Source organism: Solanum tuberosum, unplaced genomic scaffold (genome assembly GCF_000226075.1).
Source record: "Solanum tuberosum cultivar DM 1-3 516 R44 unplaced genomic scaffold, SolTub_3.0 scf00609, whole genome shotgun sequence".
Lineage (NCBI taxonomy): Eukaryota > Viridiplantae > Streptophyta > Magnoliopsida > Solanales > Solanaceae > Solanum > Solanum tuberosum.
Window position 1 is genome coordinate 56,043 of NW_006239522.1, and position 18,051 is coordinate 74,093.

Below are 18,051 nucleotides of genomic sequence, written 5' to 3' on the forward strand. Positions count from 1 at the left end.
TGAAAATGAAAATAGGGATTTAAACCAAAATCAGCCCCCTTTAGTTGAAGAGCAGTCCCCTTTAGTTGAAGAACAAGCCCCTGCCCCTAGAGTTGAAGAACATTCTGATTCTGATTCACTCTATGATATTGATGAAAATATTGATGATTTGAGTGATTTGGATGAGGAGTTGCTTCAAGCTAGGCAGTCTAATATTCAAGAACAAGTTAAAGAAAAGACTGCTAGAGTAAATCTAGATGAGATACCATCTGGTCCTGTAGGTATAGATGCTGGTTTTGAAGACATTTATAAGGAGAAGAGGGGGAGATTTGAAGGCAATTTGGGTGGTGATGACCCTTATTTTGATAGCTCAGATCCTGGTAGTGACATTAGTGAAGATGAAGGGGATCCTGTTGAGAATGATGAAGTGGTAGATCCAGCACCTAGGAAGGAAAGTACAAAGATCTACTTTGATCCAACTGCTAAAAAGGTTTTATTTCAACTGTATATGGTATTTTTGAATCACATAGAGTTCAGGGAGGCACTGCAAACTTACTCTATTCAGAAGGGTGTTAATATTAAGTTGAAACCTAATGAGAAGGAAAGGATAAGGGCAAAGTGTAATAGAAAAGGTTGTCCTTGGCATATTATTGTATTGATGGTAACACTGGAAATTTCAGTGTTAAAACATATTTTCCTGTCCATAAGTGTTTTAAAAGAACAAGAAACAAACTGTGTACCCCCATTTGGATTAGTAAACATTACAAGGAGAGGATTATGAGTGAGCCTACCATCAAACTACATCAAGATTCAGTTTTTGATACAAAAGCAATATGGTTTGTATGTTAGTAAGACAAGTTGTAGAAAGGCAAAACTGAGAGTTATGAATGAACATATGGGAGATTTCAGAGAGGAGTTTGCTAGGTTGTATGATTATGCTGAGCAATTAATGACCTCAAATCCTGGAACTACTGTATCTATTAGGACATTCAAGAACACAATTCCAGGAAAAGAGGTGTTTATGAGCATCTATATTTGTCTTGGTTCCTTAAAAATTGGATGGAAAGAAGGGTGTAGAAGGATTATTGGTTTAGATGGTGCATTTCTTAAAAGTGTATGTAAAGGTGAATTGTTATCTTGCATTTCCAAAGATGGAAATAATCAGATATACCCTATAGCATGGGCAGTAGTTGATAAAGAAACCAAGGACACATGGTTTTGGTTTCTCAAGTGCATCAAACATGATTTGGAGCTTACAGAAGGTGAAGGACTAACAGTGATGTTTGATATGCAAAAGGTATTACTATATTATTTGCTAAATTTATTTCTTCATTTTTGGAGTAATTAATAGTTAACATTGTTGTATGTCAAATGTTCTTTATTTGACAGGGTCTTCATTTTGCACTTATTGATGTATTGCCAAATGCTGAAATTAGATGGTGTGCTAGGCATATATGGGCAAACTGGAAGAAAGACTGGAGGGGTGAAGAAAGGAGAAGAAAATTCTGGCAGGTTGCCAGGGCATCATTTGAGGTACTTTTACAGTCCAAACTTGATGACTTGAGTGAGTTAGGAGTAGGCATTGTAGAAGCTTTGTTAAAGTATAACAAAGAAGCATGGTGTAGGGCATATTTTAAAGAACATAGCAAGTGTGATGTGGTTGAGAACAACATGTGTGAGACTTTCAACAGTTGAATTTTAGGTGCTAGGTTCAAATCAATAATCACTATGCTAGAGGAATTAAGAGTCAAAGTTATGGAAAGAATGAATCACGTGAGAGAATTTTCAGAAAAATGGATTACTGATGTAGCACCAATGGCTATGGATATCTTAGAAAAATGCTGAAATTGCAGATAATTGTGAGGTAAAGTTTAATGGTGATCTTGGCTTTGAGATTCATGATCCACCATAATAAACATGTTGTTGACCTTAAGAAAGAAGGTGTGTAGTTGTAGGTCATGGCAATTAAAGGGAATTCCTTGTGGCCATGCACTTACAACAATTCATTATAAGGATTTGGGGTTGTTTGATACATTTGTTGATCACTGGTATAAGAAGGAAACATACCTGAAAGCATATAATAGGTTTATTCAACCTATGACAAACATGAAGATGTGGCCAAAAAGTGATAGACCAACCATTGAACCACCTGAAATTACAGCTATGACCAGGAAGACCAGGAAAAAATAGGAGAAAAGATAGTGATGAGCCAGTTAAGAAGAAGTTTGGAAAGGCTACAAGGAAGGGAAGAAAATGAAATGTTCTGTGTGTAAGACTTTTGGACATAACAAGAAAGGATGTCCAACTCTGGTAAGTTGTGCTTTTAATGTCTCTTTGTTACTGAATTTTACTATTGTTATACTTTTGACTTTAAAATATGTTTGTAGAAAAATGCTGCTGTTGGAACAAGTGCTGCAACTTCAAATGTTGCTGCTGGAACAAGTGTTGGAAGCCAGTCAAGTGTAAATACAGGTCCAAGTACATGTCCAAGTGTAGGTCCAAGTGCATGTCCAAGTGCAGGTCCAAGTGCAGGTCCAAGTGCAGATCCAAGTGCAGGTTGCACTCCAAGTGCAGGTCCAAGTGCATGTCCAAGTGCAGGTCCAAGTGCAGGTCCAAGTGCAGATCCAAGTGCAGGTTGCACTCCAAGTGCAGGTCCAAGTGCATGTCCAAGTGCAGGTCCAAGTGCAGGTCCAAGTGCAGATCCAAGTGCAGGTTGCACTCCAAGTGCAGGTCCAAGTGCATGTCCAAGTGCAGGTCCAAGTGCAGGTCCAAGTGCAGATCCAAGTGCAGGTTGCACTCCAAGTGCAGGTCCAAGTGCAGGTCCAAGTGCAGATCCAAGTGCAGGTTGCACTCCAAGTGCAGGTCCAAGTGCAGGTCCAAGTGCAGATCCAAGTGCAGGTTGCACTCCAAGTGCAGGTCCAAGTGCAGGTCCAAGTGCAGATCCAAGTGCAGGTTGCACTCCAAGTGCAGGTCCAAGTGCAGGTCCAAGTGCAGATCCAAGTGCAGGTTGCACTCCAAGTGCAGGTCCAAGTGCATGTCCAAGTGCAGGTCCAAGTGCAGGTCCAAGTGCAGATCCAAGTGCAGGTTGCACTCCAAGTGCACGGAAGAATCCACACCTATTACCGGATGAATATTTTTGACAACCCCAAAACATTCTTCCAGGATTAGTTGGTGTTCTTGATGTCTTTTAGTTCAACATATATTCCACAGTAGCAAAATCGAACCGTCATTGTGAAGACCAACAAAATCAAAACCAACAAAAATACAATAGAACCACACAAAAAAAGATGAAACAAAAATACAATAGAATCACACACAAAAAAAAGATGAGTAGATCGAAGGAAAAAATAAAGGCACCAAAAATAAAAGAGAAAAAAATTTGAAAAGACAAAATCGAGAAAAAGAGGAGAAAAAAGCTCAAAATTTGTCCAACAATGGTGTTTGAGTGAAAATAAAGAAGAAAGATGGCCTTTAAAGGTCAAAATCTGACCGTTACTTTATTTTTAAGGCGTCTCACGCTCTTCCCTTGTGTGTATCACACGCTCCATGTGAAGTCTTTCCACATAGGATGCCACATCAAAAAAAGTGTTTAAAATGTTGGGTTTGGATGGGTTCAGGGGTCCAGATGACAAAAGGGTAAGTAGAAGGGTTCACAATACAAACAGATACAAGTACAAGGGTCCACCAGACCATTCTGCCTATAGTTTACCTATACATGAACTATACATTATGATACGCTCAAAAAGCTGAAAAATAACATAACTATACATGAAGTATACACTAACTATATGAATATACACCGACTATTCAATTTCGATAAACTAATAATCACCTCTAAACAGTCTCAAATTTTAAATATGAAATTCTCTCGATTTTTCTAATCTTTTGATAGGATAACATATATTTGGTCACAATACTAATAAAAAGGAGAAATGCTTACTACTCCTCCGAGCAAATAAGATATGTATGGATTCATGCATATATTCAACTTCTTGTCATATATTTTGAAGACGAAAAAAAAAGTCCAACTTTTTTTTCCATAGAGAGGTCGTTTCGCCTTCAATCTTAAATATGAAGAATATGTTCTCATAAAATCTAGTTTAATCGGATCTAGCTACTGACAAAAAGGTATAAAGAAAAAGTGTGACAAGGATATAAACTTACCAAAATCTTTTAGGATGATCGATGGTGAAAATCTTTGTCCATGATACTCAGGGGAGCCTAAATCGATTGACTATCACAAATTTCATTAAAAAAATTAAAATTTAAGACCCTCCGTTCAATTTTGGCTTTAGGTCACTGATATGTATGAGTCGCCCCTTGATGATACTTTATCTCCATAATCTTTCATTATCCACACGTTAGAATTATTTCCTTCAAGAAATTAGGACAAAGCGCGGAAAGATCACTTCCCACCACTCCTAGTGTCATAGGATAACCTCCTTCTCCATAACTCGGAAGCTCCAACCTTCTCCATGTCTCGTATACTAAATCAAGAGAAATGACGTTACACATATTGAACGTATCAACATCAGCAGATAAAGCCCAATAAAGTTTTTAGACAAGCAGGGGAAGAAGCCACAAGGAAACCTTTGCTCATTTCTTAAACCTCCAATATACAGTTTTGAGTACACAAGTTTTCTCTAAAGTACACAAATTAGTCGAGATTAGTTATATGAATCCTCGAAATCAATTTAGCTTTGGTTATATGAATCCTCAATCTAGAAACATTCAATATTTTAGATTAGACGAAAAACCATTATATCAAACACTGGATCTAACGCAAGTACATCAATACATAATTAGCATTTTGAATCCAAATGACAAATTCGATAATTTATCTGGAATGTAACTGAACTGCACCCTACTATCAAAAGAAGAAAATGATCACATTCCGTAATTCAGTCAAAGTTACTATCCAATTCTAACTTGATCTTTACGATTCGATCCTACAGGGACAAAGATGAAATTTTGGTACCTACCTTCTTGCCAGGATTGTAAATGCAGTAAACAGAAGGAATCATCAGTCTGATACTAAACATAACAGACATGATGGAGAAAACGAAACAGAACATGGTACAACGAAAGATCATTAATGTATCGATCACAATAAAATAAAAAACAGACATACCAAGGCTTCTATCTAAACAAAAGCAGGAACAACTACGCCTCAAGATGCATGCAAGTTGGACCTCGCACCACTATTATGTATCGTTGTGCTGGTTCACAATTCTGAGGAAAATTGAACAATACTAGTAAACTATATATTTTGTATATCATGCAACCTAGAGGAGATGGAGGAATACTACACCTCAGCAGCCTTACCACGACACATCAGGGGTCGCCTCACGGTGGACAAAGCTGATATTCAAGCTTACAGAACCAAAAGATCAATGTTTCTAATGGCAGACACCACAGTTGGATCAGTAATTCTGCGTAAACTCAATCTGGCCAAGTTAATCGTCTAATTCTAATTTCGCAGAATGATGCAGGAAGATGAGTTGCTATATTAATATTGGATTATGCTGAAAAGGTGCTATAACAAGTAACTGATAAAAAATTCTCTACTTAAGGTGAAATAAAAAAGGATTATGAATTTAATCTAGATTGATTCAAGGAGACAATTCAAAGTAAATTATTTCTAGGATAGATAGTGTAAGATTCGATACAGAGGCAAGAACTGATGTAATGCTTGTCCGCCATCTTATTAAAGATCGATTCATTGGTATAGTCTAAACTGCCAGTCTGCCACAGATGAATGCTTGTCCTAATAATCAAATACAACATTGCGGCCAGAATAAAGAAATTTGATGCTCAGAACCTATAAAGTATAAACTATTCAGAAAGTAGTGAATCAAATCAGAAGTTTAGGAATTTGATTTTCAATTATTTTGAGCTAACAAAGTCTTGTTGTAGGTTGTACGACTGTGGCAGGTTGATAGCTAATGTAAAATTGTCATGGTAAGTCTTCTTACTTATTAATTAATTTGTTGGAATGTTGGGGTCGAATAGAAATGAATAGTTGCGGAAGATTCATATAACCGTACTCAACTTTATTAGGACCAAGGTATAGTTGATTGATATGTCTACCATATCACAAATAAGTAAAAGGTTGTGTTCCATAGTTAACATTATCAATAGTCTAGGAGTGATAGTAAAGGAGTGTGCCAAGTCAAACATGGACAAATAAAGGTACGCGGAGAGAGTAGTAATTAAATTGTAAAATAGAGATGAAAATCCAATTAAACTAATTAAAGAATTAAATCGAAAGTATTTAACTAACACCTAAAAACCTATTAAGTGGAAAATCCTAAATAAAATAAGCAAAATGACCAAAAAAAAAAAAAAGAGAATGAAAAAATCTGCTTCAGGCTTGATGATGACTGCAATAGTTCCTCACTTTGCGTAGGAAAATGGTACCCTCTTGGAGTGCGTGAACTCTTTGTAAAAGCAATCATCTGAAATTGTAGAAAGTACTTGGCAGCATTGTGTGGATAATGAAATTTTACGCTTGAAAACGGAAGTGATCAAATTGAATGCACAACCGTCCACCTTGATGCAAGAAGTGGTTGGAGCCGAGGCTGGGCCCCAAGAGGGAGCCATGTGCGATGGAGAAACGACATCATCAACCGGGGATGGGGATAGGGATGGAACCGCATTATCAACTAGAGATGGAGATGGAGCCGCATGAGTAGGTGAAGCCACATGAGTTGGTGAAGATGGAGATGGAGACACATGAGTTGGTGAAGCCGCATTATCAATTAGAGATGGAGATGTAGCCGCATTATCAACCGCATGACTACAAAAGTTTCTCACTTTTCCAAGGAAAAATGGTACCCTCTTTGAGTGCGTGTACTCTTTGTAAAAGCAATCATCTGAAATTGTTGAAAGTACTTGGCAGCATTGTGTGGATAATGAAATTCTACGCTTGAAAACGGAAGTGATCAAATCTAATGCACAACCGTCCAACTTAATGCAAGAAGTGGTTGGAGCCGTGTGTGGTGGCGAAATCACATCATCAGCTGGGGATGGAACCAACATCATCAACCGGGGATGGGGATTGGGATGGAACCACATGAGTTGGTGAAGCCACATTATCAACTGGAGATGGAGATGGAGCCGCATTATCAACTGGAGATGGAGCCGCATGAGTTGGTGAAGCCGCATCATCAACTGGAGATGGAGATGGAGACACATGAGTTGGTGAAGCGGCATTATCAACGGGAGATGGAGATGGAGCCGCATGATCAACCGCATGTCTGCAATAGTTTCTCACTTTTCCAAGGAAAAATGGTACCGTATTTAAGTGCGTGTACTCTCTGTAAAAGCAATCATCTGAAATTGTTGAAAGTCCTTGACAACATTGAGTGGATAATGAAATTCTACGCTTGAAAACGGAAGTGATCAAATCTAATGCACAACCATCCACCTTGATGCAAGAAGTAGTTGGAGCTGTGTGTGGTGGTGAAACCACATCATCAACTGGGGATGGAGCCATATGCATTGGTGAAGCAGCATTATCAATCGGACATGGAGATGGAGTTGGTGGTGATGGTATTTTTGGGTGAGTACGCCACCACCATCGAGGCCACAATCCAATTGAAGAAGTACCAAACGATTCTGTTTGGGTTCCGTTGCAGTGGCAGTAGCAATGCCTATGCAACCCAACAGCAGAAACAGACATAACAATGTGGCACTTCTCAACGACAACGACATGTTTCAGAAGAAAGAATGAGTAATTAATTAGCTGAGAATTACAGGCGATACTTCCAAATCCTTTAAAATTGTTTGAATAATTAATTAGGTGCAAAAGGAGTTAATATATATAGGCAAAGAATTTAGGCGATACTTCCCAATCCCTTTATACTTCAAATATCTAATTCTATCCAAATTTGGATTTCTGTTTATGTACAAACGCCAAATACAATTTAAGCGATACTTAATCCCAATCCATTTATAATTCAAATATCTACTTCTATCCAAATTAGGATTTCTATATATGTCACGTCCAATTTTAATAAAAAATTATAGTTCAAGATTGTGTTGCAATCAAACTATGACTCCTTCTCCTCAAAAGTTAAGTGATATTGAAGCCCCATAGTTGAAAATTGGTTTACCAAATGAAGATGACTGAGAATTACAATAAACTAAGGAACTGAACATTTCACATTTTACCTAGCATTTATCTTGAAGTACAAAGACTTGCATATCATTATAATAATTATTTATGATATAAAATCCAGAAAACAATTAGAAAAAAAGTGAAAGATGTTGTTATCACAGACCATTTCCCTCCAAAAACATTGATCTCTTCGCCACGTAGCTTGGGGATCTCAGCCATGTCTAATAAGATATCATAAAGATAAGATCCATCAGCCGTTTCGCTTTCTCTGTAAGTTTCTATTTTTGTTTCTTGACCTTACAACATCATAAGTCTACGTAAACTTTACCCCTACCTCGACTATAAGCTCTCTTTCACCCATAAATGCTTTGTTTTCCCTTTCCATGGTTACCGAGTAATTCATCATCACATAAATCAGCCTACAAGTCACTAAAATATCAACTTCTATCCAAATTTGGATTTCTATATATGTTGTCACGTCCACTTTTAATAAATTTAAAATTCAAGACTTTGTTGCAATCAAACTATGATTCCTTCTAATCAAAGCTTAGTTGACACTAAAAACATATGAGCAAGAAGAAATTTGGGAGTTCTTAATTTTATTCATGTGTTCTTGAGGAAGAAGAAGCAAGAAGAGTGCATTTGATTCAAAACCCCAATTGAAAAGTACTCTTAAAAGTTGTTTGGGGTCTTGTTGAGATAAAAAATGGTTTTGCAAAATCAAAGTTTTAAAATAATGGCATAGATAGATGTTAGTCAAACGGCAATGCAATATATGAGTCAAACTTTTAACAGATAGCATGAATGATCATTTTCTCAAAGTTTGATGACATATTTGAGTCTTTTCCCATGATTATAATGTCTTATACGGATTATCACACAGAGAATATTGTTCAACTTTAGTATAAAAAAAGGAAGATAATTCATATAATCATATTCATAATAAATATAAAAAAATAATAGTTATTGGCAAACTTCATTAGTTCGCGCAAAAAAAATTACTAATTCGCGCAAAAAAAGATGTATGGAATTACGAATTACTTATCATGTCTTAAGACACATATTTGATTCCCGCAAAGACACGTTTTAACCATTTTGCTTCAATTAGAGATGGTTTATTCAATACACAATTCTTCTCTTCACGATCTAGCGGTATTCAAATATCTAATTAAACTAAAAAGGTTTACACAAAACAATAGATCTAGTTTAGATTTTTAAGTTTAGATAAGTTATCAAATGGTCATTTAGAATTAAGATATCAAATCATTATTCGAGTTTCTTATTGTTTTTTTCTTTCATTCTTTGGTGTAAAGAAAATATTTAAAACTATTTTTTTTTTGCAGCTATATTGTAATTTAGTTTTTGTATTTGTAAAAATAAAAAAAATGGGGATATATAATAAATTTTACAAGAAAATTAGTGAAATAAATAAATTTGACCATCAAAATAATAAATTTAAATAAGTCGTCGAAATAAAAAAGTCAAAAAAAAAATATACCTCATATATGGATTATATTTTTTCAAAAAAATTAAATTAAAAAAAAATTGTTTGGTAGGCGTAGGTCTAAATATCAGTCAATATTAGGAAATTGTGCTACTTCACTGCCTGCTTTGCTTCTGCTGCTGCTGCCTATCTTCACAGAAAAATCACTTTCTGCTTTGCTCTTCTTCTTCACTTGACAGAAAAACATCCGCAGCGATGTTTCCGTTTGTTTCTTTTCGGGATTGGATTCATCAGGCGATTCACATAATTCTTCTCATGGTATGATTTCGTCTTCACTCCAACTTGTACAACAACTGATTCCGAAATTCCAAATGAAATCATAACAGACATACTCTTAAGGCTGCCCCCCAAATCTCTCTTGAAATGTATGTCTGTTTCTAAATCATGGCATCAACTCATATCCAGCCCTGATTTCGTGAATACACATCTCAAATTAAACTCAATTCATAGAGTTCTGTTTCCAGGCATCAATGGAAATTTCAACTTTAGTTCTCTCCTCCCTTCCACTGTTCAAATGGGTTCCATCGCTTTAATATCTTCCGTTGTGGGTACTGCCAATGGGCTAATTTGTCTGTACAATTACAAAGGGGAGATATATATATATATGGAACCCCACCATTAGCAAGTCAAAGAAACTACTTAATTTGCCGTGGGGTTCCTCTTTCTATATGAAATATGGTTTTGGATATGATGAATCACGTGATGATTACAAAGCTCTGTTTATTGATGATGAATCCGACCTGAGTTATGTGGTCAACATTTATAGTTTGAGGACGGATTCTTGGAAAACACTCCATGACCAGCTTAAGGGCGTCTTTCTAATAAATCTTCCGGCTAAATTTGTCAACGGGAAGCTTTATTGGACTGCATCTACGAGTTTTTGTGATATCAATGTGCGCAAGATCATTTCGTTTGATGTAGCAGCCGAGACATGGGGTAGCTTGGAGCTTCCCATTTGTGGAGAAGACAATTCAAATTTCAAATTGGGAGCTGTTGGAAGTGACCTTTCTCTGATTTACACTGCTAATTTAGTTGCTACTTCTTCAGATGTCTGGATTTTGAAGAATAGCGGCTTACATGTGTCTTGGACGAAACGGTTCACCATCGAATATCCTCAAAATGTTGGGATATATATGGGTTCTCCAACCACTTACCCATTCTCTACACATCTTCGCCACTCAACCAAGGGCGACATTTTACTTTCCCTTCCCGGAGTTATACTGATATTTTGGGGGTTCAACAAGAAAGCTAGAGCACACTGTTGATGTTGTGGGATGCGATCCAGTAGAATTCTATGCAGAAAGCATTGTCAATCTCTTTTTCTGGTAAGAATTCTGCTTAGTTTAGCTTGTATGCTCTTTTTGCACTTTTTTTTCCCGTCAAATATAGGACTATGCATTGAGTATGTTTTTTTCTCCTGATAATGAGACACAACATTGAATTTATTTGCTTGTATAGCTCTAGTTCCTGTAAGCATTTGTCCTTTTTACTTTACTAGTTTCTGGACACGTGCATTGCACTTTGTCCTCTATCGTCAATTATAATAATGTTTGTATTTTGAAATAAGTTAATGTGGTCTACTACACCTTTCACCAATTTTGTGTGAGTGTCTGTATATAGCATCCTTAATAATAGAGGATGTATCAAATAATAGAGAAAGTATAAGGTAGTATTCACAATTTCATTGATAGTTTGGCTTAAAACTATGTCTCAGTGATGTACAAATAATATTCGCAACTTAGAGCCTGTTTGAATTGGTTTATTTTAGGTGCTTTTAAGCACTTAGGTAGTGTTTGGGTAGGATTATGCACTTGTTTTACTCTGCTCGACAAGGATTAGATCTCCCATAGTTTTAGTAATTTCCTATCTTGAAGTATGAAAAGTTCTGTTTTTATTTTCTTTTTCTGTTCTGGAGGAGTTGTATTCTTTTCTGTAGACAGTTGGTCTAATTTGGTATTAACAGTGTTGAGTTAGAGTTTCAATATAGTGTTTCTTACAGTTTCATCGCTGACATCCTTTTACATTGAGAAATGATGATTCACTCGCATTTATGTTGTTGATATTGCTTATACTAGGTGACTATTTTTGTAGTACTACACACTTTTTTTTACGAAAATTTTAAGAGATGCAACCTTAACTTGTTTTGGACTATTGAATTTCAGGAAGTGGAAACTGATTCCGTACTTGCTGCTGAGTGCATGGATCAAAATGATGAAGCCTTGTCATGATCTGTTCTCTTCCTCCATCTTGTCTGCTGCATTTAGTATCAGAATTGTAGTTGTATCTTGTATAATGAGGATTTACATAACTTGATTCCGCCTTGTACACCGAGAATGTTAGAGGAAACCTTGTGGATGGTTCCCCTGCTTTTCAGGGTGAAAGATTATTATTAGTCGTTCTAGTAAACTTAGCAATTATGAAAATGCTCCACATCTAATTATTGATCTACAACTGCTTCTACTACTGTTGATATTCATGAAAGCTGGCTGTTTTCATGAAGGGAAAACCAACTATGGAAGAGTTAAGAAAGCTATTTATTAGCCAATTTCAGCTATTGGGATCGGTTAAAATAGCTTAATTGATTATAAAACTCTATCTGTACATTGATTTCTCTGATGAATAACATATGGTAATATCATTAAAAGCTTCAATAAGACCTCTTTTTTTGGTCGGACATAAAGGTGCAACCAGCCTCATTGTCCATGTCTCGCTGCTTTCTTATTCAACTCTATAGCTAATATTGGATTATGTCCAGTAATCTTTGGATTGTATTGAGAATACTCTATAGCTCTCAATTTCAGAATCATCACTATTATACTCCATAACTAACATTATCGATAGTCTAGGAGTGATATAGTAAATGATTTGTTAGGAGTCGACAAATAAATATGCACAGAGAGAGTAGTAATTTAATGGTAAAATAGAGATGAAGATCCAATTGAACTAATAAAAAATATATAATTGAAAGTAATTAACTACCACCCCTTTTAACACCTATTTAGGGGCGGAATCCTATATAAAGCAAACTAAATGACCTGACTAAAAAAAGAGAAAAAAAAGTTGCATTATCCTATTCTCTTGCTTGATGATGACTACAATAGTTCCTCACTTTGCCTAGGAAAAATGGTACCCTCTTGGAGTGTGTGAACTCTCTGTAAAAGCAATCATCTGAAATTGTTGAAAGTACTTGACAACATCGTGTGGATAATGAAATTCTGCGCTTGAAAATGGAAGTGATCAAATTGAATGCACAACCGTTCACCTTGATGCAAGAAGTGGTTGGAGCCATGGCCGGGCCCCAAGAGGGAGCCATGTGCGATGGAGAAACGACATCATCAACAGGGGATGGGGATGGAGATGGAGAAACGACATCATCAACTGGGGATGGGGATGGAGCTGCATGAGTTGGTGAAGCCGAATTATCAACCAGAGATAGAGATGGAGATGGAGATGCATGAGTTGGTAAAGCCGCATTATCAACGGCATGACTGCAATAGTTTCTCACTTTGCCTAGGAAAATTGGTACCCTCTTTGAGTGCGTATACCCTCTGTAAAAGCAATCATCTGAAATTGTTGAAAGTCCTTGGCAGCATTGAGTGGATAGTGAAATTCTACGCTTGAAAACGGAAGTGATCAAATCTAATGCACAACCATCCACCTTGATGCAAGAAGTGGTTGGAGCGGTGTGCGGTGGCGAAACCACATCATCAACTGGAGATTGAGCCATATGTGTTGGTGAAGCCACATTATAAATCGGAGATGGAGATGGAGTTGGAGTTGGTGGTGATGGTAATTTTGGGTGAGTACGCCACCACCATCGAGGCCACAATCGAATTGAAGAAGTACCAAACGATTCGGTTTGGTTCGTTGCAGTGGCAGTAGCAATGCCTATGCAACCCAACAACAGAAACACACATAATAATGTGCCACTTCTCGATGACGACGACATGTTTCAAAAGAAAGAATGAATAATTAGCTGAGATTAGAGGAAAAGAATTTCAAGCGGTACTTCCAAATCCTTTAAAGTTGTATGAATAATTAATATGAGTTGATATAAATAGGCAAATAATTTAGGCGATACTTCCCAATCCCTTTATACTTAGAATATCAACTTCTATCCAAATTAGGATTTCTATATATGTTGTCGCGTCCACTTTTAATAAATTTATAATTCAAATTAGGATTTCTATTAATAATAAATTTATAATTCAAAACTGTGTTGCAATCAAACTACAACTCCTTGTACTCAATCAACACAAACGCCAAAAACATACACTTAGGGCACAAACAGAGATCCTTCTGCTATGGCAAGTGATTCCATAATCCCTCTTCTTCTTCTTCCTGATGAACTCATAACAGAGATCCTCTTAAAGCTTCCTGTCAAATCTCTGTCGAAATTCATGTGCGTTTCTAAATCATGGCTTCAACTAATCTCTAGCCCTACTTTTGTGAAGAACCATATCAAGTTAACTGCTGATGACAAAGGATGCATCCATCACAGACTTATATTTCGAAACATCGATGGAAATTTCAAGTTTTGTTCTCTCCCTCCCTTGTTTACCAAACAACAACACACTGAGGAGCTATTCCACATCGAAAGATCCACTTTATCAACTCACATTGTGGGCTCTTTAAATAGGTTGATTTGTGTTGTCCATGGCCAAAAAGAGGCATATATATGGAACCCCACTATTACCAAGTCAAAGGAATTACCCAAGTTTACGAGTAATATGTGCTCTGGTTCTATCTAATATGGTTTCGGATATGATGAGTCACGTGATGATTATAAAGTTGTATTTATCCATTATCCTTATAATCATTCTAGTAGTTCCAATATGACGACTGTGGTCAACATATATACTTTGAGGACTGATTCTTGGACAACACTCCATGATCAGCTTCAGGGCATCTTTCTAGTAAGTCATTAAGGTAGATTTGTCAATGGGAAGCTTTATTGGACTTCATCAACTTGTATTAATAAGTACAAGGTGTGCAACATCACTTCTTTTGATTTAGCAGACGGGACATGGGGAAGCTTGGAGCTTCCCATTTGTGGAAAAGACAATTTTGATATCAATTTGGGTGTTGTGGGAAGTGATCTTTCTCTGCTTTATACTTGTCAACGAGGTGCTGCTACCTCTGATGTATGGATTATGAAGCATTCTGGAGTTAATGTATCTTGGACAAAATTGTTCACCATCAAATATCCTCAAAATATTAAGACACATAGGTGTTTTGCACCTGTTTTCACATTCTCTATACATTTTCGCCACGGTGAAATTTTGCTTCTTCTTCGCTCAGCCATCATGATATATGATGGTTCAACAAGACAACTAAAGCACACTTTTCATGTCAATCAATGTGAAGAAATCTATGTAGAAAGCCTTGTTAATCCCCTAACGATATCTGACCAGGGACGTCATAACCAGGAATCTCCACAATCATAACATAGCTGATAATTTGTAAGGATTGTGCTTAGTTTAGCTTGTTATGCTCTTTTTGCACCTTTTTTTGCTGCCAAATATAGGACAAGACATTGAATATATTTTTTTCCTGATATCAGAACTTAATTACCGTCTCATAAAAGACTTCCTTTTCCTAAATAAGGGTAGGACCGGTGAGAGGCTTCAATCATATTTTCTTGATTATAAGTAGATGGAAAAGAAAAGAACAATCAAATTGTTGAGTAATACATGCAATAATCAGTATGTCTGAAGTTTCAACATAGTGCTGGTTAGACGTCAATTAAGGAGTTTAGCTAATGAGAGATGTTTGATTAAAACAACCTTTTACATCGAGAAATGATGATTCGCTCACGTCTATGTTGTTGCTTTTGTTTAAACTAGATGGCTGTTTTGTTACTATATAAACAGAGTCATTCTGAAAATTTTGTCAAGCACAACCTTAACTATTTGGTTTGTACTATTGAATTTCAGGAAATGGAAGCTAATGTTGAACACTAATCAATAGTTGCTGCTGAGTTCATGGATCGAAATGATGAAGCCTTGTCATGATCTGTTTTCTTTCGTATTAGACTTGTAGTTCTATCTCGTTATCAGATTTACAATCATTTGCTATAAACTAGAATCCTGATAACAATTGTGTTAAAAACTTGGTTTGGTATAAACCTTTTTTTCGTCTAATTAGATAGTTGAATGTCTCTAGAATGTGAAGAGAACCCGATATTGTTGAGTATTGAAATGAAACAGGTCCAAATGAAGGAAATGGATATATAGAGGATTCACATAAACTTGATTCCAACTAGTACACAAAGAATGTTAAAGGAAACCTTGTGGATTGTTCCCCTGCTTTTCAGGGTGAAAGAGTATTATTGTATTACAGAAAATATAATCAGATTCATTTGTATGTTCAGGAACTGGGAACAAGCTAATGAAGATGAGGACGAAATTTTATATCCATTTTCTCCGTACCTTGTTACTAGTCGAATAAGGATGAAATTTTACTTTTACTTCCCCCCCTTATCATGACATATAACGGTTCAACCAGACAAGTAGAGGTTGCTGATCAATTTGAGGAATGTGCTGCTGCAGAAATCTATGTTGAAAGCCTTGTTGATCCCCTATTCATATCATGAAACCTCAACAATCATTTAGCCGATAACTTGTAAGAGTTCTTTATTTAGTTTCTTCCGTCAGCTAGGTCAGATTAGAGCAAGAATTTTTGAGATTATATTCCCCATATTTGGGGACAGGGAGCAGAATCCTCAAGCGAGAAACATTCAATATCTCAGATTAGATGAAAAACCATTGTATCAAACACTGGATCTAACGTAAGTACATCAATAATTAGCATTTTGACTCTAATAGCAGACACCACAGTTGGATCAGTAATTCTGCGTAAACTCAATCTGGCCGAGTTAATCGTCTAATTCTACTTTACCAGAATGATGCAGGAAGATGACTTGCTATACTAATATATTGGATTATGCCGAAAAGGTACTATAACAAGTAACTGATAAAAATTCTCTACTTAAGGTGAAATAAAAAAGGATTATGAATCTAGACTGATTTGAGGAGACAATTCAAAGTAAATTATTTCTAGGATAGATAGTGTAAGATTCGATACAGAGGCAAGAACTGATGTAATGCTTGTCCGCCATCTTTATAAAGATCGATTCATTGGTATAGTCTAAGCTGCCAGTCTGCCACAGATGAATGCTTGTCCTAATAATCAAATACAACATTGCAGCCAGAATAAATAAATTTGATGCTCAGAACCTGTTGGAATGTATGCGCCCACCAGTGATCTCGGGACCAGGTCCCTCGACAGAATAACAACGCAGAAGTAAAAGTGCGGAAAATAAATAGCACAAAGTAAATCAGGCACAAGAGTTTTACGTGGAAACCTCTTTGCTCAAGGGAGTAAAACCACGACCTGTCTCACAGGACTTTTCAAACTGCTTTTACTAATCTTCTCAAAGCAAAAGTAAAAACAAGTTTACAACCACACATAGAGATTAACCTCCTAATCTCTAAACTAAGTAATACAACCTATTACTTAATGAGCCTAAGCAGATACAACACTGCCCACTATACTAACCCTCATTGATTAATATAGAATTTTCTAAACGGATACCACACCGCCCACTAAACCACCTAACTCTAGATGATTTAGAATTTGACTAAGCAACACATAGGTTGCCCACTAAACCACCACCCTCTGGACGATTTAGAAAACCACCTAACTCTAGATGATTTAGAATTTGACTAAGCAACACATAGGTTGCCCACTAAACCACCACCCTCTAGACGATTTAGACTTTTAGAAATCGAAACAAGATCCGAATCCTTTATAGATTAGGAACAGATTTACAATGTAAGCACGGAAGTATAACTCCTAAGACACACTATGACGCTTGCAACTCGATTAGGTCCTTGTTGCACTTGTTGGAGAGTACTTCACCAAGATGGTCTTTGCTTGTATACTTGAGAATTTTCAAGATGCAAAGACTGACAAAACTCAAACTCAACAAAGACGCTTCAACACTCTATCAGGTCCCTTTGTTGAGCATGAGTATTGTCACGTCTACTTCCCAATCCCTTTATACTTCAAATATCTACTTCTATCCAAATTAGGATTTCTATATATGTCACGTCCATTCGTCCAATTTTAATAAAAAATTATAGTTCAAGACTGTGTTGCAATCAAACTATGACTCCTTCACCTCAATCAAGACAACCGCCATAAACAATTTTTTTTTTAAAATAACAACAATGAATATATTTAGACAATTACCCTTCAAAAATTAAGTGACCTTGAAGCCCTATATTTGAAAATTGGTTTACCAAATGAAGATGACTGCGAATTACAATAAACTAAGGAACTGAACATTGAGAGGAAGAAAAAATATACTATAAAAAATCACATTTCACCTAGCATTTGTCTTGAAGTACAAAGACTTCTATATCATTATAATAATTATTTA

At 36.3% G+C, this 18,051-nt stretch overlaps 3 protein-coding genes across 3 annotated transcripts; 1 reads left to right on the top strand and 2 right to left on the bottom strand.

Moving 5' to 3' along the window:
• Nucleotides 1–2,335: 2,335 nt before the first annotated feature.
• LOC107058702 (zinc finger protein 36, C3H1 type-like 3) lies at nucleotides 2,336–3,133 on the bottom strand. Its single transcript, XM_015304728.1, has one exon. The coding sequence runs from the start codon at nucleotides 3,131–3,133 to the stop codon at nucleotides 2,336–2,338; it is 798 nt and encodes a 265-aa protein (XP_015160214.1).
• A 9,542-nt stretch (nucleotides 3,134–12,675) lies between these two features.
• On the bottom strand, nucleotides 12,676–13,554 carry LOC107058703 (uncharacterized). Its single transcript, XM_015304729.1, has one exon. The coding sequence runs from the start codon at nucleotides 13,552–13,554 to the stop codon at nucleotides 12,676–12,678; it is 879 nt and encodes a 292-aa protein (XP_015160215.1).
• A 355-nt stretch (nucleotides 13,555–13,909) lies between these two features.
• LOC107058704 (F-box/kelch-repeat protein At3g06240-like) lies at nucleotides 13,910–15,568 on the top strand. The gene is made up of 3 exons (XM_015304730.1): nucleotides 13,910–14,330; nucleotides 14,625–14,779; nucleotides 15,479–15,568. The coding sequence occupies exons 1-3, from the start codon at nucleotides 13,910–13,912 to the stop codon at nucleotides 15,566–15,568; spliced, it is 666 nt and encodes a 221-aa protein (XP_015160216.1).
• The last annotated feature ends 2,483 nt before the right edge of the window (nucleotides 15,569–18,051 follow it).